The 22628-nt window shown below is 42.3% G+C and overlaps 1 protein-coding gene across 5 annotated transcripts in view; it reads right to left on the bottom strand.

Moving 5' to 3' along the window:
• Nucleotides 1–22628, bottom strand: part of ADAM12 (ADAM metallopeptidase domain 12) — a 322879-nt gene that overhangs the window by 135929 nt on the left and 164322 nt on the right. For all 5 annotated transcript variants that reach the window (XM_075000469.1, XM_075000470.1, XM_075000471.1 and 2 more), the window contains exons 4-5: nucleotides 13615–13693; nucleotides 1972–2048 (exon numbers count right to left, since the gene is read on the bottom strand). In XM_075000469.1, coding sequence (XP_074856570.1) covers nucleotides 1972–2048; nucleotides 13615–13693 — 156 coding nt within the window. The remainder of the gene's footprint in view (nucleotides 1–1971; nucleotides 2049–13614; nucleotides 13694–22628) is intronic.

Genomic DNA, 22628 nt, shown 5'->3' with positions numbered 1-22628 from the left:
AGAAACAGTTCTTGCATCCTGGGATGCTGGGCATCATCTCATAAAAGGATGATGGCGGGGGACTCCCAAGTCCCTATGAGCTAAGCACTAAGATGCTATCTACAACGATCTAAAGACTACAGACAGTTATATACTGGTACTTAGTGAAGAAAGCAAGTGGAAAAAAAAAAGAAGAAAAAATGTCTGGAAGCTGAAAACAGACAAGTTCAAAGCACTGAGCATTTTTATTACTTGGTTCAAAGGTATTTAATCATTAATCATTAGAACAAACTACCAAGGGAAGTGGTGGAGTCTTCCTCTCCCAATGTCTTCAGATCATGTTGGTATTCCTTTCCTGTGGATAGGCTTCTAACAAAACTAAGTTACTGGGCTCTATAAAGAGATAACTCAATATACAAGAGGTCAGACCACATGAACTAATGATCTCTCCTCACCTTAAATTCTAGGAATTCTCATTCGTAGTCCCTATATGCAACTTTAATATTGGGGTTGCACAAATCATACACAAACCATGACCTGCTGTATATCACAGGCCATTAAATTTCAATCACTTTCCCATCTATTGAGTTGAAAAACTCGAGTTAAACAAAACAGCATGTCAGTCATCAGAAGACTACATTTTTTGCCACAGTCAGAGAACAGGAGAAAGGGGCCGGTGTTATTCAACATCTTTATTAATGACCTGGATGAGGGACTGGGTTGCACCCTCAGAAAGTTTGCGGATGACACAAAACTAGGGGGAGAGGTAGATACGTTGGAGGGTAGAGAGAGAATCCAGAGGGACCTGGATAAATTGGAGGACTGGGCCAAAAGAAATCTGATGCGGTTCAATAAGAAGAAGTGTAGAGTCCTGCACCTCGGGCAGAAGAATCCCAAACATTGTTACAGGCTGGGGACCGACTGGTTCAGCAGCAGTACGATGGAAAGGGACCTAGGGGTTATGGTGGATGAAAGGCTGGATATGAGTAAACAGTGTGCCCTTGTAGCCAAGAAAGCTAACGGCATACTGGGGTGCATTAGGAGGAGCATTTCGAGCAGATCTAGAGAAGTAGTTATTCCTCTTTATTCGGCACTGGTGAGGCCACATCTGGAATATTGTGTCCAGTTTTGGGCCCCCCAGTATAAAATGGATGTGGATTTGCTAGAGCAGGTTCAGTGAAGGGCAACAAAAATGATTAAGGGTCTGGAGCACAAGACCTATGAGCATAGGCTGAGGGATGTGGGCTTGTTTAGTTTATAGAAGAGAAGACTTACAGGTGATTTAATAGCAGCCTTCAACTTCCTTCAACTTCCTGCTCTAAAGAGGAGGGTGAGAAACTGTTCTCAGTGGTGTCAGATGGCAGAACAAGGACTAATGGTCAGAAGTTGAAGAGGGAAAGGTGTAGGTTAGATATTAGGAAAAACTTCACCAGGCAGGTGATGAAGCATTGGAATGCGTTGCCTAGAGAGGTGGTGGATTCTCCATCCCTTGAAGTTTTTAAGTCCTGGCTGGACAAGGTCCTGGCTGGGATGACTTAGTAGGGGTTGATCCTGCTTGAAGCAGGGGGCTGGACTAGATGACCTCCTGAGGTCCTTCCCAGCCCTGTGATTCTGTGAAATTCAGGTGTTAAGAGACCAAACTCCAAGGTCTCGTCCAATCTGACTTGGAAGAAAATTACTTAACTCAAATCTGCAGATCAGAATGACCCTCGGGAAGGAACATCAGCCTAGCACCTAGAAAGAGAGTTCTTGATACCACCTCAGAACACTGGTCCACCATGTTTGTTGTCAAAACTCTAGGTTTGGCCATGCTTTATCAGAGGAAGATTGAAAAAAAACACCAACCCAGAAAACGTCTAGCTAATTGTTTATTGGAGAAAAATTCTTTTTGACCCCTTCAGGAAACTTACTGAAGGCCTAAAGCATTTGATTTTATTGTAGTCATTTTATGTGTTTCCAGCAGTTCAATATGTCTTTGGAAAGTTCACTCACCTGAGTCCAAAACAGGTACTGAGACTGACTGCAGAATCAGGATACTCTTGCACGGTACCATGGTAGTAACAGTGACCCTAATTGCAAAAATGAAGGAAGGGGAAAATATTTAGGCAATAATAAATTCTATTCAGTGCCTGGATTTTTATAAAGTTCTCTCCTTCTATCTAAAACATTTTCTCTGATTTCAAGCTACAGCATCTAGAATCCCACTTACTGCACTCTTTCTGCCTCCATGAAATACTGTAATGAGCATTCTCAGAGTTGAAGGTGGGACCAAAGGAGTACTTACATAGATACCTGAGACACCTCTAATTACGAACAGAAAACAAATAGTGTTCTTATAATGCAACTTTTTTTGCTCTTTGATTATGTATCTGAGAGCTATGAAATGGGCCATTTTATAATATTAAGCAGTGGAACAATTCAAACTGACAACAACATTTTGCTTAGAGTAAATCTTCTATAGTAGTGGATATAAATTTAAAGGAAGTAATTAAGCTTACTGTGAGGTGTACTAAAACTAGTCTCAAATCTAGGGCTTGAGAAACTCACAGGACAAACAAAAAGTGGGTTGGAAGGGATGCATTTTATTACATTAACTAGCTGAATACTGGCACATTATTAAGAACAAACAAGAATAAGAGTCTTCTATTTTGACAGGCAACAATCCATTTTCATTTTATGCCTGTGTTATTGTATTTCTTTAACAATCCAACTGCTTGCAAAAGGCAACCACAACACAGATGCTGACTCAACAAGGATACCTATATCTGCAATCACAAATTAATTTTATTGTTGACTAAAGGTTACACTACATCCCCAATTATGTGACTGGCTGGAAAGTAATGATTGTGTCACGTCCTGCATTTCTTTTTTTCCACAACTCCTTTAAATGCTATCTGGAAGCTGAAAATATTATTGTAAAAGGTTGTTATCTTAGTGCAAAGGAAAGTTCTCACTCATGTTTCAACTGACAGGTCACCTCACTATGCCTTTTTATTACTTGGTTTATTCACATCTAGCTGCATTAATTAACCTCTTCAATGTCACAGAATGATTTGCAATTACAGAGCCTCACACAGCACACTTCTAAAGCACACCTTGATTTCTTAAAGAAAGCAATAACCTAGAAAAAAAGATTATAGTAAGATGGAATAGCTCAGATATGAATTCTAAGCGAATTAGTTTACCCTATAAGAAAATGTTTATTTGGTGCATTTTTAAACATGAAAATATAACAAAATAGAGAACAGTGGGTTATAATCTGAACTGAATTTACATGGCATGCGTAGCTAATGCAATGAAGAAAACTAGTGTGTGAGTGACTTGTTACTGCATCTTCATTATTTGCTTCAGTAAACTGCTAATAACACTCTGATGAGAAAGAAAATCACTAACAAAAGGAACAATTCCAGACATGGCAGTCTCTAGAGGTTTGCTTTACTCACTACTAAAGGAGCTGTTTGGAATGGCTGTAAAATTTCTGCTTTAAAGACAATGATCAATTAAACTAATCCAATCATTAACTGTAGAAAAACCTGGGCTATAATTTAATGACATTATATAGGACTGGAAGGACCTCAAGAGGTTATCAAATCAAGTCCCCTTGTGGCAGGAACAAGCACCATCTAGACTTACCCTGACTGGTGTTTGTCTAACCTGATCTCAAAAATCTCCAGTGATTGAAATTCCATGACCTCCCTAGCCAGTTTATTCCAGTTTGCCCACCTGGGCAATTGGGAAGATTTTTCTGAATACTCTAAACCTTGTTGCTTCAATTTACTCCCACTGCTTTTTGTCCTATCATCAAAGATTAAGGAGAATAATTTTTCTCCCTATTCCTTGTAACAACTGTTCAAGTACTTGAAAGCCTTTATCATGTCCCCACTCAGTCTTCTCTTTTTCCAGACTAAACAAACCCAGTTCCTTCAATCTTCCCTCATAGTCAATCTTTTCTAGACCTTTAATAATATGTGGTGCTCTTCTCTGGACTTTTCCAGTTTGTCCACATATTTCCTGAGACGTGGCACACAGAAGTGGACACAATATTCTAATCAAGGCATAATCAGCACAGGATAGAGCAGAACACCTACTTGTCACTTCTTGTTTAGAACACTCCTGTGAATACATCCCAAACAGAGGATTGCTTTTTTTTTTGTTGATTCATATTTAATTCGTGGCTTATTATGACCCCAAGATAGCTTTCCACAGTATTCCTTCCAAGGCAGTCATTTCTGATTTTATATGTGTGAAACTGATTGCTCATTCCTAAGTGGAATACTCTGCCTGTGTCCTTATGGAATTTCATCTTACTTACTTCAGACCATTTCTCAGTTTGGCCAATGATGGAGATTACACATTCCATTTTGAATTATAACCCTATCCTCCAATGCACTTGCAACCCTCTCACCACAGTATCACCCACAAACTTTATAAGTGCATTCTCTTTGTCATTATCTAAGTCATTGATGAAGATGTGAAAGAGAAACCGTCCTAGAACTGGTCATTGTGGAACCCCACTCGTTATGCTCTTACAGCATGATTGTGAACCACTGAAAACTACTTTCTGGAAATGGTTATCCAACCAATTACACACCCACATTTTATTAGCGCCATCTGGATTTTATTCCACTAGTTTGTTAATGAGAAAGTCATACCAGACTGTATCAAAAGCCTCACTAAAGCCTAGATATAACATCTACTGCTTCCCCCCATCCAAAAGGCTTATTACTCTGTCAAATAAAGCTACGAGGTTGATTTCACACAATTTGTTCTTGACTAATATATGTTATTACCTATGACCTTATTATCTTCTAGATCAGGGTCTGCAACCTAAATACTGAGAATAGCCATATTTTCAAATTTGTTTACAAAATCAATACTTCAAGAGCTACGATGCATGTGAATGCAAAACAGTCCCTAATAAATAATGTCAAAAAATACTTTTTGTAACCCCTATTTTAAGAACAGTGCACAAACAATGATCTGTAATGTGATCCATGTAAATATTTAACCCTTTTCTGAGTTCTAGTAAGCTTCAAGATCAGTCCTATCTAGTGGCAATGGGCACCAGAAATTAATTGGAGATCCAAAAAGGGTGTCAATTTAGGAGCACACAGTATAGCAGGGGTGAGCAAGCTTTTTACACTGGGTCCCACTTTTTGTCCCTGCAATTAGCAGCATCCCTCTGCCTCCAGCCTGTCCAACGCTCAGGAAGTGAATATCAGTCTCCAGTAAGTTATGTGCCATGCTCCCTTGGCAATGGCAGGGATGGAAAGTGGCTTTCAAAGCACACTGGAAGCAAAACAGAGTTAGCCATTTTTCTGGCACAGGTTTGCAGTGCTTGTGTGGCCTGACTCTCACTCTCTGCCTTAGTTGCCCCAGTTGTGAAACAGGTTTAATAATAATTCCTGCATCACAGAGATATTGGGAGAATTAAGCAAAGCTTATCTGGTTGATCCCCATTAGCAGCCTATGGTAAACTTGCTCTTGAAGCATCCTAGTTGCTGGGACCTACAGCCCAGGGCATGAAGGAAAGCTGAAAATCCACCAGTGGTGGGCAGACCCTGAACCTTAGGTTATCACAGACCTAGGGAAGTAGGGGGTGGAAGAGAATCCAATAGCCCATGGTGAATGTGAGCACCCTTTTGCCATTCAAGCTGAACGCTTTGTTTCTTCTCTCCCACTCCCCTGAGTCCATAGCCTGGGAAAATCTCAGTATTAATTAATTTGAACACAATGTTCAAAAGTAACCGTACAGCAATCAGGCCACGGCAGCTCTATGTGATAACTAGCAATGCAGCCTTCTCAGGAGCTGTTTCTCCCCAACCCTAGGCTGTCTGCTCCATTCACAGCTGGGCTGCAAACACATTGCTGGCTGGAGGGGCTGAGCTCTCAGCCTGAACCTTCCCCTCACAGATCTTATTTCCCTAAACAAAGAAGGAGTGGGGAGGGGGGAACCCTACTAGCTCCTACCACAGCTCCACTCCTGCCTATTCTATTTCTGACTTTGCTCCCTGCAGACTAGCTGGAGCAGCTGTAACTTGAGCAGATACAAACACTAATGGGAAAAGATCTGCATAAAGAGTTTGCAGGGGCAGAGCAAAACCCTAAACATTAGTAGATTTTGTAAAAACCTGGCCGGACAGAGAGTTAATGGCTGAAAAAGAGGACATGTCCAGGAAAATCCAGACATATGGTAACCCTAATTCCAGCATCCAGAGCCATACAGGAGTCAGTGGCTGGAGCCGCAATTGACTCCTCAAAGAGCCACATGTGACTCCGGAGCTGCACGTTGTTGACCTCTGTTCTAGATGTTTGCAAAAGGATTCCTTAATTATTTGTTCCATTATTTTTCCTGGTGGCAGAAGTTAAGCTGACTGGTCTGTAATTCACTGGGTTCACTAGGTTGTCCTTATTTCCATTTTTATAGATTGGAAAATTGCACTATATTTGCCAAAATTCCAGTCATCCACATTATCCCACCATGTCTCTGTGATACCAATTATGTCATAGTTGAGTTTATGTACAAGCATTTTGAGTTCTTACTGCTTATTAGCCATATTTCTTGCATGACTATACAGACATCTAATATACTGATTTGATTTTGCCCCTCCCTGCAGTTTGATCTTGTTTCTCCTTTATGCTGCTATTATATAGTCCATGTGACCTCCAATTTCTGACTCTTCTCCCAGGTCCTCATGTTTTGGCTTTGGCCACCTGCCCCCACAGCCCCAGTCAAACCTAGTTTAACCAGTCTTTATTCAAATATGCTCTTCCCCTTCCTCAATAGGTTCCCCACCATCTCTGCTTTGGTGTCCCGCAATCAAGGAAGCTGAAGTCTTTCTGGTAACACCACCTTTGCAGACAGGCATTCACCTTCAGTATGCATCTGCCTGGGCCTGGGCCCCTATCCGTGACTGCAAGGATCTCAGAAAAGTCCATGTGTGCTCTGAACTCCCTCATCCACACCCCTGGAGCCCTGTAATCACTTCTGATGTACTGAGGGACTCACCTCACTGTACTATTAGTGCCTACATAAATGAACAGCATGGGACAATAATCAGAGGACTGGATGAGTCTCAACAATTGCTCCATAATGTCTCGGACATGGCCCCTGGCAGGCAGCAAACCTAGCAGGGTGACAGGTGGGTGCCTCCCTCCCCTTCAGAAGGGAATCTACAACCATGATTACCCTATGTTTCCTCCTGGGAGTAGTGGTTGCAGCCCTGCAAGCCTTAGGGACACATAGCTTCTCTGCCCTCCACTCTAGGAGGTGATTAATCATCTCTTGTTGCCATGACCATGGTAAGTAGGTTGGGAGTAGGGGTGGAGCACTGCCTGCTCCCAGAAGGTCTCTCCTTGTGACTGAGCTATTTCCTGCTCTCTCCAGTAGTGTGAGAGCCTTCCTCTGCAGCTTCATAGCTTCCTCAGCTTTGGACATCTCCATATGAATATTCTCTAGGAATTCCTCTTGGATATAGATACTTCTCTGCCAGGACATCTCCTCCTGAAGCTCTCTCACCTGCTTCCTGAAAGATTCCACTAGCAGGTATAGAATCATAGAATCACAGGGCTGGAAAGGACCTCAGGAGGTCATCTAGTCCAGCATCCTGCTTCAAGCAGGATCAACCCCCACTAAGTCATCCCAGCCAGGACCTTTCCAAGATGAGACTTAAAAACCTCAAGCGACAGAGAATCCACCACCTATCTAGGCAACACATTGCAGTGCTTTACCACCCTCCTGGTGAAGTAGTTTTCCCTAATATCTAACCTACACCTCTCGCTCTTTAACTTGAGACCATCACTCCTTGTTCTGCCATCTGACACCACTGAGAACAGTTTCTCACCATTCTCTTTAGAGCTCCCCTTCAGTAAGTTGAAGGCTGCTATCAAATCACCCCTAAGTCTTCTCTTCTGTAAACTAAACAAGCCCAAATCCCTCAGCCTATCCTCATAAGTCTTGTGCTCCAGCTCCTTGATCATTTTTGTTGCCCTCCGCTGAACCTGCTCCAGCACATCCACATCCTTTTTATTCTGGGGGGGGGGGCCAAAACTGGACACAATATTCCAGATGTTGCCTCATTAGTGCTGAATAGAGGGGAATAACTACGTCTCTAGATCTGCTCAAAATGCTCCTCCTAATGCACCCTTGTATGCTGTTAGCCTTCTTGGCTACAAGGGCACACTGTTTACTCATATCCAGCCTTTCATCCACCATAACCCCTAGGTCCCTTTCCGTTGTACTGCTGCTGAGCCAGTCGGTCCCCAGCCTATAACAATGCTTGAGATTCTTCTGCCACAGGCGCAGGACTCTACACTTCTCCTTGCTGAACCACATCAGATTTCTTTTGGCCCAACCCTCCAGCAAACTCCCAGCCAAACTCCCTGTTAGCTGCTCACATTGGTAGTACCTTTCACATTGGATGGTTCCAGTAGTAGTAGGCATCCTTCAGTCTGCATAGACTATGCATCGCGCCCTTTAAAGTTTCAATTGAGGACTTCATTTACAGCGTCTATTGTGACTATAAAGACCCACACGAGAGTGACAGTCCTTGCTGCATCTCTTGCAGATGTAGTGGGTGTCTGGCAAGTCCTTATTGTGCTTTCTGTGCGCTCGCTTCTCCTCTGCTAGCTGTCTGATCTTCAACTCGCCCTTCTGAAGGCCCTTGTGCAACCCCTGCCTCCATCTGCTGCGGTCATCTGCTAGATCTTCCCAGTTGTCCAGCTCGATGTCTACCTCTCTGAGGTCTCTCTTGCAGACATCTTTGTAACGCAACTGGGGGCGTTGGATTGTTCCACTGCCTGGATTTCTGTAAGTGGGAAATGCAGGCCATGGTCCCTGCAAATCCACATGAGGATCTGGCTAGAGGCATCCATGATCAGTTTGTCTGCCTGGCTACAGGCCCAGGTGGGGGATACAGGAGCAGTGTTGGCACAGGTGATTCAGCCCTTCCTAGCCATAATGGCTATATTAGGACTTCCTCCCACAACCCCCGTCTCAAACTCACCTTTTCGCTAGCTCCTCCTGATTGCTGAGCTAATGGCTTTTAAGCCCTTCTCACCTAGGTCAGCCCTACCCACTCGTTACCACACAAGGAGGCTGATCACAAGGCTGACTCAGGTTGATCAAACGGTGATCAAGGGAACAAAGGCTCAGACATTTGGCAGACATGCGATCTCAACTGACCCAACCATCTCCAAAAAGTCTGGGTACATAAACAGCCCCTAACAGTCATAAGACTTAGTTGTGTGGCATCTCAGGCAGAAGCAGCGTTTGTAACTGGAGCTGCTCCTGGGAGCCAGGTAGGTGTGTGTTCTAGGTGTATGTAGTAAACTCTGGTACACTCAGAGGTATGGATTTTTCACTGCCCTGAGCAACACAGTTATACTGACATAACCTGCTGTGAAAACAGTCCTATGGTCAGCAGGAGAGTTTCTCCCATCACCTTAGCTACTTGGGGAGATGGATGAACTCCACTGATAGGAGAACTTTCTCCCATTGGCTTATAGCATTTTCATTAAAATGCTGCGATGGCACAGCTGTTCTGATGCAATATTTTAAGTGTATACTTGTTTAGTTTGTGAAAGCATCAGGTGAAACAGAAAGGGAATGATGATTCCTAGACTGAAACATGTACAGCTAAAGTGTAACTGATATTATTGAAGTTCTCCATTAAAATGGCTCTTACATCCTCTCACTCCAGACACATTTGATATTTCATAAACTTTGAACTCTTGTCTATTCATTTTCATAACTTCTTCAAGAGCCACATGCTACAAGAAGGTAAGATTCCTTTAAGTGTAATATTGAAAACAGTAAAGCTATGAGATTGTACCTTGTGACTGGACTACTGGAAAATTGATTTCTAGCTCAGTAACTCAGCAGTTACAGTATTTTTCACCCATAAAAAAAGCTTTTGCACTTTAAATTACTGAATGAAGTAGATGATTCCCCTAAAAATGAATAATTACTCCTGTTAACTGAGTTTTTGTATTTAAAGCTGTGCTCTGGCTTTATTTTAGACCATTCAGGAATAAAGCAGTGGTTAACTTTGACAATGACAGGTTTTTATTTATTTATTTATTGCATGGGCTATTTAGTATATCGTAGACCCTGCATTTGCCCAAGAGTTATGTTCCTGGAAAAACCAGGTGTAAATCGAAATTCGTGCAAGTCGAGGGTGCGAGGGGGCAAGGCCACCAGCTCAGCACCAGGAGCTGTTGCTGCAGCTGGGAGCAGGGGATCTCCCTGTTAAGAGGGAAGAGAGCTGGCAGAGCATTTTGCTCAGCCAGCTCTGCCCTGCAGTGCTGCCACTGGGGAGGTGGTGGGGGGTCAGGGAAGCCCCTTGTTAACAGGCTGCAGTCTGGTAGAGCAAAGTTCCACCAACTCAGCCAGAGGCGGCAGCTGCCACACAGGTGAGGCAGGAGGAGATTCCCACCCAAGAGGAACAGATCTTCCCATGATTGCCATAGTTGGGGGTATTGGGGGAGCCCCTTGTTAACAGGGATCCCCCAATTAAAAGGCTGCTGGTTGGTAGAGCAAAGCTCCCCCAGGTCAGCCACAAGCAAAGGGAATAGAGCTGGCATAGCCAGCACTTCTCCTGAGTGCCGTTGCCAGGGGGGTCGGCGGGGGAGGCGTAGGGGGGTTGCAGTCAGGCTCCCATGACCCCCTCCGACTCCTTCCCAGTGACGGCACTCAGGGGAAGAGCTGTTCCCCTTTGACAGGGGGATCTCCTGCCCCCTTGCCTGTGTGGTGGCAGCTGCTGCCTGTGGCTGACCTGGGAGAGCTTTGCTCAACCAGCCAGCAGCCTTTTAACAGGGGGATCCCTGTTAACAAGGGGCTCCCCGAACCCCACCGACCTCCTGCCCAGCGATGGCACTCAGGGGAAGAGCCGGCTGCGCCAGTTCTGTTCCCTTTTGACAGGGAGATCTCCGCCCCCTTCACCTGTGCAGTGGCGGCTGCCTCTGGCTGAAACTTCCAGGTCCCCCTCCAATCGCACTAACGTGAGATACACGATTGTCAAATGCATGTGTCTCGAGGGTTTACTGTATAATACAAAGGAGAATAGAACACAATATAGTAGAAGCCTGATTATCCAGCATCCCTAGGGAACAGGGGTTACTGGATAATCAAATTTTCTAGTTCGTCAAGTGGGCCACTGCCCTGGCTCAGCTGACCCTGGTTGCAGGAAGGGGTGGGGGTGGAGACAGCTCCACATCCAAGGGGTGGAGCGGCTGCCCTGTGGATGCTGCCCTTGCAGCTACCAGCCCCAGCCGGGAAGCTGACCGCCCTGGCAGCCAGCCCTAGCTAAGAAGCCGGCCCTCCGACAGCCGCCCCAAGTGCTGGGTAACAGAATGTGCCAGTTATCCGAGTGTCAGATAACACAGCTTTTACTGTAGTAACATCTGCACCAAGCAAGTGATCAGATTTGGCACAATGACCAAAAACTGATTTTGGTTCTACAGCCAGTAGCTATAAATCAGAAACCTGATGCAGCTTCGAGTCCACTCTAAAGGTACTTCAGGTGTACTGAATGAAGAAGATGTAACATCAAATTATAGGAAGACATTTCTTTTAAGCAATATTGCAGTTGCTTTTGACTAAAATTGTGTTGTACTGGTCTCTTCAAATTATTTTATGCAGCAAACTGCACCAACAGTACCATTCATGTGGCGTCTTTCTGCCCTACCATTCTTGTAAATATATTTCTATAGTCAGCAGTATCACATACCTGAGATGAGTTTGTTTCAACAGTGAACCAAAAAATGTTGCATATTCTTTCCTCATGTGAACATTAGGAATTTTAAGCCATTTTGAAATTTTTCATCTATTGGCCTTCTTACTCTTTACTTATAGCAAATCAACAGCACAGAATACACAGCCCTCCTTTTATTCATTTAGCCCATGGGATAGATATTGATGCTATACAAGCTTCCAAAGGAAGCGACCAGTTATTTTCTGTTGCACTAATTTGCAACAATACATGACCATCACATGCATGCATTCACACCGTGTACTTAGACGCACATGAACACACGCACACACCAAGAAATGTATTGTGTTATTCTGCCTAAGTCTGCCTTTTCGTAAAGAAGCTATTTCTTAGCATTACAAAGATATGCATAAAAATGCTTCCTTTGTCATCATTTAGGCTACGTCTACACGTGAAGCCTACATCGAAGTAGCCTATTTCGATGTAGCGACATCGAAATAGGCTATTTCGATGAATAATGTCTACACGTCCTCCAGGGCTGGCAACGTCGATGTTCAACATCGACGTTGCGCAGCACCACATCGAAATAGGTGCTGCGAGGGAACGTCTACACGCCAAAGTAGCACACATCGAAATAAGGGTGCCAGGCACAGCTGCAGACAGGGTCACAGGGCGGACTCAACAGCAAGCCGCTCCAGTAAAAAGGGCCCCTCCCAGAAACAGTTGCACTAAACTACACAAGATCCACAGAGCCGACAACTGGTTGCAGACCCTGTGCATGCAGCATGGATCCCCAGCTGCAGCAGCAGCAGCCAGAAGCCCTGGGCTAAGGGCTGCTGCACACGGTGACCATAGAGCCCCGCAGGGGCTGGAGAGAGAGCGTCTCTCAACCCCTCAGCTGATGGCCGCCATGGCGGACCCCGCTATTTTGAAGTTGCGGGACGCGCAACGACTACACGGTCCCTACTTCGACATTGAACGTCGAAGTAGGGCGCTATTCCCATCCCTTCATGGGGTTAGCGGCTTCGACGTCTCGCCGCCTAATGTCGATGTTAACATCGAAATAGCGCCCAACACGTGTAGCCGTGACGGGCACTATTTCGAAGTTAGTGCCACTACTTCAAAGTAGCGTGCACGTGTAGACACGGCTTTAGACTCACTACAGACAACATGGAGCAAAATGCTTCTGTTGATACAGTAAGTAAATAAATATTCTACCTGAGTTGGATATACTAAGCCGGATAAAAGATAAACTCCATAATTAAAATCAATTGGTGCACTGTTTTTAATTAAAGAGCTGATATTGGTTTTCAGAGGACAATAACATGAATGCCTTAAAAGAGTATTTTATATATAAAAAGCATTTTTAAAAGAGAAAAAAACATTTTGTGTTGATTTTAAAGAAGAGCAAGTTAGCTAGATATATTTTAAAAAAATCTTAGGACCTGATTCAATGAAAAGAAAAAAATGAAAGCTATATCTGACTCTTGCATTGTGGAAATCCACAAAGACCTTGGAGTGCTTTTACATAACAATCCACAGTGCACTGTGGAAGACAGCTTTATGGGGTTTTCTTTTTAAAGGAATCAGGCCTTCACTCCTTATCTGTGCAACAATAGTTGGTTGTGGCCTACTAGCAAACTCTATAACAAGTGTATTTTCAAAGAGCAGTATAGGGCTTTATCATTAAAAATCTTATGGGCTTCAGTAACATCTACTGTTGATACTCACAATGTGTCTCTTTGAGAATTTCTGCCTCCAAATTCTTGTTTAGGAAAACACGGGCAAGAAGTTACCAATGTCAAAAATCTAAAAAGAATACCCAACTAGCGATTTTATTTCACCTTCTGTCTCCTATTCTGGCAGCACACATGTGGTGTTTAAATGAGGAAGCAACATCTGTGCCCCTGGACACAAATCTTACCGTGTAATTGCGTGTGAGAATGACATCAGTGCCATCTTTCAAATAGTGTGTTTCTGTGAAGCTATCAGCTAAGAGGCCTCTGGAAAAAAACAAAACAAAACAAACATCTGTAATATTAGGATAAAATAGTCATGATTTTTGTTCTTCCATGATTCCATCTGAGATAGAACAAGAAAATTAAAAAGCATGGAAATAGAAAACCTCATAATAGATCACCATGATAGAGCATGTTCTATTGCAGAAGTGGCAACAGCTCAGGAAAAATTTGACTGGTAATCAAAGAAACTTAGTAGGCAAAAGCATAAAAAGTTCCCTGATTAACAATAAAAGCCTTTATTCTGATGGAAATTGACTAGAAGCTACCAGACTTTCTTCCTATGAAGACTAAGCACAGCACAATATTGTATCCCTCATGACAGTTTCAGTAATCTTTCCAAGCAAAGTGAAACCTTTTTGGAATATTTTAAGAGTAACTTAGTCATGGTAAAGATGTTGCCAAAATGACACACCCATTCCAACATTCTATGCATCGTTTTGCTACGTAATGCCCTATGTACATCAGCCAATGGCTAGCTATGACTGTCACATTTACATGCTTACAAAAGTCTAAAACTTCGGTTTTGAAAACATACCATGGATTTAAGGACCAGTGTATTTAATTAGGGCTGTGTAAGCAATCTCAGTAACAGGGAGGTGGGAGAAATGTGGTCACTGGAATATCATCACTAGAATTTGCACGAATGTTCCGTTCTAGTATAATTCTTCTCCTTGAGAAGTCAGTGGTACTGCCATTGACTTCTACTGGAACAGAGGCCAATGATGAATGGTTTTGAAAATTTTACCCCACAACTTCAAGGAGCACAAATTTTAAAACTCCAAGGGCTTGTCTACATTTGACCCCCAACTTTGAAGGAGGCATGTTAATCAGGGCAATAGGAGATTACTAATGAAGTGCTGCAGTTAAAACTCGGCACTTCATTAGGCTAATTCTCCCCCACAGTAACTTCGAAGCTTCAAACTTCGCAGTGCCAGCATGCATGTAGCCGCAGGCACTCTGAAGTGCCCTTATTCCTCAAAATTTTGTGAGTAAAAAATTTTGAGGAATAAATGGACTTCAAAGTAGCACAGGCACTTCAAAGTACCAGCGGCTGAGCCGCGACTAGACATGTGCCGGTACTTCGAAGCTGCCGCAGGGGGAATTTGCTTAATGAAGTGCTGCCTACGCATGGCAGCACTTCATTAGTAAACTCCCAACACCCTAATTACCATCCTTCCTTCGAAGGAAGGTGGTAGTGTAGACAAGTCCATTTACTTTTATTGAATCTTGAGGTCCTCAATCATAAGGGCACTTTTCAAAAGTCCACCATTATTGAATATGTCGTCTGTGAGACGGGGAACCGTCTGCTTAGAGACTCAGACGACATCTTAGCAGTATATCCAAGTAAACAAAAGGGATAAGCAAATTAATTGCTATGGAAATGTGTTCCTAATGTTACATGAGTAGAAAGTAACATAACAGCTATATGGGCAGTTCACTTCATAGGAAAAAATACTAAAAGTAGTTGGGGTGAGGAGAGAGAGAGACTGGCTCCTGGAGACTGGTAGCTGCATTAGACTGGTTTTCAATAAATGAGAAGGATGCTTGACAAAATTAACCTTTTTTTCTGCAGAATATTAAAGAAAAATCAGAAGATTCTGTGGGTATGATGGCTTCTTGAAGGAAGACAAAATATTATTATTTTTGTCAAAGAAAGAATGATTATGGATAAAAGACTTTCCACTTCTGACTCAAATGATCAAGATTCATAATCATGGCACTTAGATTCCTCAACAAAGAAATGCCACCGAGGCAATGTAAATGGTCTATGATGTTTTGCAAAAGACTGTTCAAACCTTGTAAATGCTCAACGCTAACTGTATCTTCTTTGAAACCACACTGGGACAAAGATATTGGCACAGATTCTTGGAGTTCACAGCCGCAATTTTCTATAAAGTACAGCTGTATGCATGTGTGCACATGTACGTATGTGTATAAAGTTTCCCCGTGTACAAAGCCCATAGAGTGGGAAAACATTGCTTTTGAGTGCAGTCTGCTCAGGGACTGTCTTTCTTCAAGTCAAGATATTGATCTGTTTTCAATTTTTCATCTAGAGAGCATTACTCACAAGATCAGAAGGAAGAATATATGTTTACATTGGCTCTCAAACCAGGTGCAAAAAATGCCATCCTGGAATATTTGAGGTTTTGACAAACATTTTAGTGAAATATGAACACTCCAGACAGATGATGATATCAAAACTAACTGTCGTTATCATCTGCACACCTGCAATGGACTGGAGAAGTCAGATTACAGAATATATCTTTGACATGGACTTTTCAATTGTTGTGCTTTCTTCCAAAAATGTGTCTTTCATTTAGGAAAATTTGTTTTATTGGAGTACAGACTAACATAGCTACCTCTCTGAGACTATTCATTTAGTATGTTATTATGACTGACCAAGGGCATGTCTGCACTGCAGTTAGAATCCTGAAGCTGGCCACCGCCAGCTCATTGGATGTAGGAGACGGAGCTAATTTGTTCCTAACACCTCCCACCTCACAGGATCCTACAGCCTAGGCTCCAGCCTGAGCTCATAAATTAACCATGCAATTAAACAGCTTCTTAGCCCAACCCCTGGATGTCTGATTCGTCTAGGATGGGCCAGCCACAGATTTTTTATTGTAGTGTAGATATACCACAAGCATTTTCAGTTGCTGGAATGGCTCCTAATTTAAGAGAAAGAAGTACAGTGTATCTATATTCCATTACTGCCAATGCTTCTGAAAGCATAATCATAAGAGCAGCTGTTTGCTACTGTTACCCTTTATATAGCAACACTGGTGAGCTTTAGAGACATGCATGGACAAAGAGTAAAATCCTGTCCCCATTGATGTTAATGTGAGTTTTGCTATTGTATTCAACAGAACCAGGATTTCACCCAAGATGCTTGTACAGACGATTTATTATTTAAACAGATTAAGTATTGGCATGTGGCACAATAAGAGATGTAACAAAGAGGCAAGTGATTGAACAGTAATTTTGGCATGTGTCCTGATATTCCCTAGGTTTTCACAATAACGTAATGATTTAACGAGGTGAGAGGTGGAAGCATGGGAGGTTAGTCCGTGTTTGAGTGCTAAAATGATGAAGGGAATTTTAAGGAAGAGACTGGAGAAGAAAGCTTGTTTCCTTGCATACTGGAAGAGGGAGACTGTTATTAATATCATCATTGTGGATATCAAACACTGAGAATAATAATGAGGGCATTGATGACTAGGGTGACCTTTACACTTCCATTCATTCCACACTGAAGAGAGGTCTCGAGGAGTGCTAAATTGATTTTAGCACCAGAAAGGACCATCATGATCACATGAGGAAAATCCACACCCTTGAGCAAAGTAATTATACAGACCTAACCCCTGCTGTAGGCAGCACTAATCAATGGAAGGGATTCTCCCATTGTTAGAGCAACTGCCTCCTGGGGAGATGATGTATCTACACAGACAGGAGAAACTCTCCCATTGTCACAGACAGAATCTTCAGTAGGCACCACAATGGCACTGTAAGTGTAGATATCCTCAGTCCCCAGAAAAACCATGGAGGGGATCCTCAAGGAATCCATTTTGCAGCACTTGGAAGAGGGGAAAGTGATCAGGAGTAGTCAACTTGCATTAACCATGCGAAAGTCATGCCTGACCAATCTGATTAATTTCTGTGATGAGGTAACTGGCTCTATAGACATGGGGAAGTTAGTGGATGTGCTATACCTTGACTTTAGCAAAGCTTTTGATACAGTCTCCCACAATATTCTTGCCTGCAAGTTAAGGAAGTATGGATTGGATAAGTGGACTGTAAAGTGGACAGAAAGCTGGCTAGACTGTTGGGCTCAGTGGATAATTTTCAGTGGCTCAATGTCTGGTTGGCAGTCAGTTTCAAGTGGTGTACCCCAAGGATTGGTTCTAAGGCCAGTATTGTTCAAAATCTTTATTAATGATTTGGATGAGGGGCTGGATTGCACCCTCAACAAATCTGCAAATGGCAATAAGATAGGAGGACAGGTTGATACATTGGAGGGTAGGGATAGAGTCCACAGTGACCTAGATAAATTGGAGGACTGAGCCAAAAGAAACCTGATGAGGTTTAACAAGGACGAGAGCAGAATCCTGAACTTGGGACAGAAGAATCCCAAGAATTGTTACAGGCTGGGGACTGACTGGCTAAGTAGCAGTGCAGCAGAATGTATTACCAAGAGATTTGGTGGAATTTCCATCCCTAGAGATTTTTAAGTCCCTGCTTGACAAAGTCCTGGCTGGGATAATTTAGTTAGACAGGGGGCTGGACTCAAGGACCTCCTGAGGTCCCTTCCAACCCTAGGATCCTATGATTATATGATTCTATATGCCCGTTGTCTGATCTCCTGTATAATACAGGCCAGAAGACTTTCTTGAATTAATTCCTGTTTTAAGTCCAGTAGCTGTGATAGTGCTAGAGTACTTCTTCTAGAAAAATATTTAAAAAATTAAAGATTTAAACATTTCCAGTGATGGAAAATCCACCTCAACCCTTTGCCTGTTGTCCAAATAGTTAATTACCTTCACCATCAAAAAAGGTGTCTTTCATTTTTAGTCTGAATTTGTCTAGGTGCAACTTCCAGCAACTGGATCTCATTCACTGGCATCACTGGTTTCATTTCTCTTGTGTCTTTCCTGGAAAGTTCCAGCTCCTGGATTAAGAAAATATACCAGGCAATACAAACTCCCCAAAGTGCATTTTCCTGCTGATACTAGTTGAACCTCTCTCATCCAGCACCCTGGGGAACTGATTGATGCCAGACAAGAGAATTTGCCAGACCACGGGCAGTCAACATTTTCTAGAACATTACCAACACTTCCATTGCTTACAGGGCTCTTAGAAGACACTGAGGGGTAAATTACAGCAAAATAACAGCACAGAACACTGAGAGCCAGGACTGGTGACTGGAAACAAACTTTATGAGACCATGGGAAAGTTGGCCACACCCACGATAGGTGACTGTCTGGCTAACTAAAATCATACCAGATTATGGAGTTTGCAGGACAAGAGTGTTTGGGATTAGAAAGGTTCGACCTGTAACTAGTCTGCTGAAAAATACAAATTATAAGGCTGCACACTCAAAGAACGGAAAAGGCTCAGCAACAATACTGATAGTTCACCAGCAGACTTTCCAAAGAAAGATAATCAGGCAAAAAGTTCTGTTTCTCATGTAGCATCTGAAGAGCTTCACATTTCCTGTACAGGTTATGCACCTGCTTATGAAGATACCTTTTTAAAAGTAGTCAGATGGTTTTAGTAATAACACTAGTAATTAAAAATGCTTTTTGAGTGATTCTGATCACAGTTACTAGAACAGGAATTGAAATTCCACTCCTTAAGACCTCCCCATCTGCTCTTTTGACAAGTACTGTGGCAGATGGATATTAATTTGTTAGTAAAATAGACAGATTTTCCTTGTGACATAAAAAATGGGGACTGTATCATGTGCAAATTGCACATACAAATTTAATTTACTTTTGAGCTCAACTGTAGAAAAAAGAACGTAATGAATGTACAATAACATATAAAAAGAAATGTTAATGAAAAAGGAGCAAAAAAGAGAGACAACAAAAGTAAATTAGTCCAAAATAGCCTTTTGATATAATTCAAGGATTGTATTAAGATCATATCTAGTAAACAAATAGCGTGAGAAACAAAATTAAAATGAATGAACCATAAGTAGCGTATCACAAATTAGTTCTACTGGTGAGAAAATAACAGGATGTATTACCCCTCCCATCACTCCTTTCGGGGGTTCTTAAACAGACAAATGGAGAAAAACTGTTACCAGAATGAGCTTCATCATCTATCTCCTACCCCCACTATCTCCTGGGAACCTGGTATACAAAAGAAAAATAGGTTGAAAACAACTGCACCAAAAGGATAGAGATTTCCATCTTGAATGTTACCTAAAAGACTGTTGAGGAAATTTTTTTCCTTCTAAAAACTCACTCCAGCTAAAAGGAAAGGAAACAAGGGATGTTGTTAAAATGAAAGTTCTGCTTAATACTTTACATCTCAAATGCTTTATTTCTCCTTCTTTCATGTATTTTTCATAAAATTCTAAAAAGATTTTTAATGGTGTTTGTCCCATGGTACTAAGCAGCTAAGAGCTCTCTATATTAATCCTTGTTTAATTTTGGACAGTGACTGGGTTACGTTAAACACATTTGGACCATACACTCCAGTTAAATGAATACAAGAGCCCGTGGATTACCCAAAATTTTTGTCAGGCGAAACGGTTATTCCCTCTTTCAAAACATTTAATGTCTTAAAAGAGGTCTAGTGGAATAAGCATTTAGCATTATTATCAGGAGACTAAGTCATGTAGTGGCATTTCTTGAAAGCTTATCAAAAATAAGTATAACAAGCACTCAAGTTCAGCAATCAGGAAACGTGTGCTTGAACTTCCTATTACTGCATTAATATTAAACTTATTAAACAACAAATTTAACATATTTACCCATTAGGTAATTTAATTGCCTCTCCCCGAAAGAGCTGTAATTCACTAAATTCATTTCCATTTCCTTTTTTGACTCATGGAAAAGGAGATTAATACAGGAAAGTAAATCAATTTAGATGGCAAGCTACTTAACCTAATTGGATAAATTTAATTCAGAGACAACATAGATCAAAATAACATTAATACATCCCAGTGCAGGAGCTCTGATTTAGTTCATGTCCACACTCTCAATCCACAATGTTCAACAGTGCCAAATGATTATCATTTTTTTGCACTGCAAGAAGAGGTGGAAATAAGGAAACTGTATTGCTTGCTGGGCATGTGATATAGAAAAGGAAGAAGAAGAAGAAAAATAAGAAGAGCTTCGTGATGAATTCTTTCAAGATGAGAAACTTGCTCCTCCTGAATTAAACTGCTTATGTGACACAGCAGTCAGTCAATGACAATGTCATGAAATAGCTCTTGCTTTTCTGTCTCTCTAAACCAGTGCTCCGCAACCGGTGTGCCATGGCATACTACTGTGCAGCGTGGCTCGGAGCAAGGCACCGGGAGTGCTGTCTATCACTTTGTGCACATACCACACCATTTGGTGGGAGAAATGCATGGCAGCAGTGGCGGTGGTGGCTCCAAATTTATCAGATTTGCCTACAAACATTCAGATGTCAGCTGCCTTCTTTGAGCTAACGCCCAGAGTACATAATGGACAGAAACATGAACTATTGGTTTTGCAAAAATGGTAATTGTGCATTCAAATAAATGAATAGGATCTTTTTTCAAACCACTCACTAGCAGGTATGATGGTGCAACACAGTTTAGTCCCTTTTTCACAAACAAGAAAACCACCGTATTCCTCTGGCAGCAATACGTTATCAGCAAACTGATCCTTCCATCAGTTCAGGAATCATCATCATCATCAACACAGCTTTCACCACTTTGTGACTGGTATGATTTGTGATATTCAGCATAGATTTTCCGTGTTTTAATTCTTCTGCGGAATGCCCCTTTTACTAGCTTAAATAATTCCTCTCCTCTTTGGTGAATACATCCTTCAAAAGCACGTGGCTAATTATCATTTACTGACTGAACCTTTACAAGCAATAATCCATGTCAAGAAGCATGCACATTTCACACTACTGCTACTTGGGAAATGTCTGGCAAGTGCAGAGACAGACAATGGAATTCTTCTTGGGGAGGAAGGTACTCAGGTAGAGATCGAGAAGTAGTGACCACTTTCTACATCCTTTCAAAGCTCAGAAAAGGGTGAAAGTAAAGCATTCTCTCACGTTCTCACAGAAGCCACTCGACCATGGATTAGAATCGTCAGGCTGATACTTTTGTTGAAGAAAAATGGCTTTTAATTTAAGATTAAATCTTAATTTTGGTTGACCTGCCCTTCACCCTGCCTTTGGGACGGGGTGAGGAGATGTTGAGCAAAAACTTTCGGTCCCATAAAAATGTTCAGGTTTTCCAAACCAGAAAATGTTGACAAAAATGTTTGAATCTTGTATAAAAAACAGACACAAAAATTTTGGAAAATTCCTGTGAAAATTAGCAGTCTCCTGTGAAAATTCCTAGAGGGATAAGCAGAGACAGAAAGTTCATTCTCTCTCCAGCAGCTGAAGTGGGAGGGGAGAGTTTTAAACTTTATTCAAAAAGAATCACTAGGTCAGATGTGAAAGGTGGAAATCCTTGTAAATAGTGTCTAAGGAGAGCAGCCTGATGGACCAGCCATCACCCTCCTTCCCAGCAGCTGGACTAGCAGTGGAGATGGACATCTCTTTTGGACCTTGCTGGTGGATCTTTTCATATCTACCTGCGGCCAGTCCATAGGTGGTGTCTGGTAGATTTTCCAAACTATCCCTGGTAGATTTCTCCATTCTACTTTTGTTCTCTCTTTATGTCTTTTTTTCTGACAGTCTTTTAGAGAGTTCTCAGTCCCAGTTCTCAGGCAGTGTTCTTATCTGGGTCCCCAGCACACTGCACCAGCCCAGATGGGACAGCCCCAGTCCCTGGAGAGCTGCACCGTGGACTGGGGACAGGGTAGCATCTGAATGGGGGGTGGGGATGGCTGTGAAAGCTGCTCCAGCCCAGCCAGGCTGGAGCAACCTTCCCAGCCATCATCTCTCCCCATTAATTGGTCAACTGGTTAAACCTACCATTTAACCAGTTAAATAGTATTTTACATCCTTAAGCCCAATGTTAATGAGTTTTCTTGTCAGGCCTCTGGGACTTAGAACCTGCTCAGTAAAAGGTGCTGGGTTTGCTCAGAGCCAAACATGGTTTCTTCCAAGTGAACTTTGAGGAAGCCTTAATCTCATGCATACAAGACTGCTTACTGGGTTCCTGAGACAATCTTGACAGAAGGCCTATGGAGACAGAGTCTCTGGCACCAAGCTCAGACTTAGCAACAGAAGGCTGACACCTTGCTGAATGTGGCAG

Source organism: Carettochelys insculpta, chromosome 7, assembly GCF_033958435.1.
Source record: "Carettochelys insculpta isolate YL-2023 chromosome 7, ASM3395843v1, whole genome shotgun sequence".
Lineage (NCBI taxonomy): Eukaryota > Metazoa > Chordata > Testudines > Carettochelyidae > Carettochelys > Carettochelys insculpta.
This window is presented reverse-complemented; position numbering and strand designations above follow the sequence as displayed.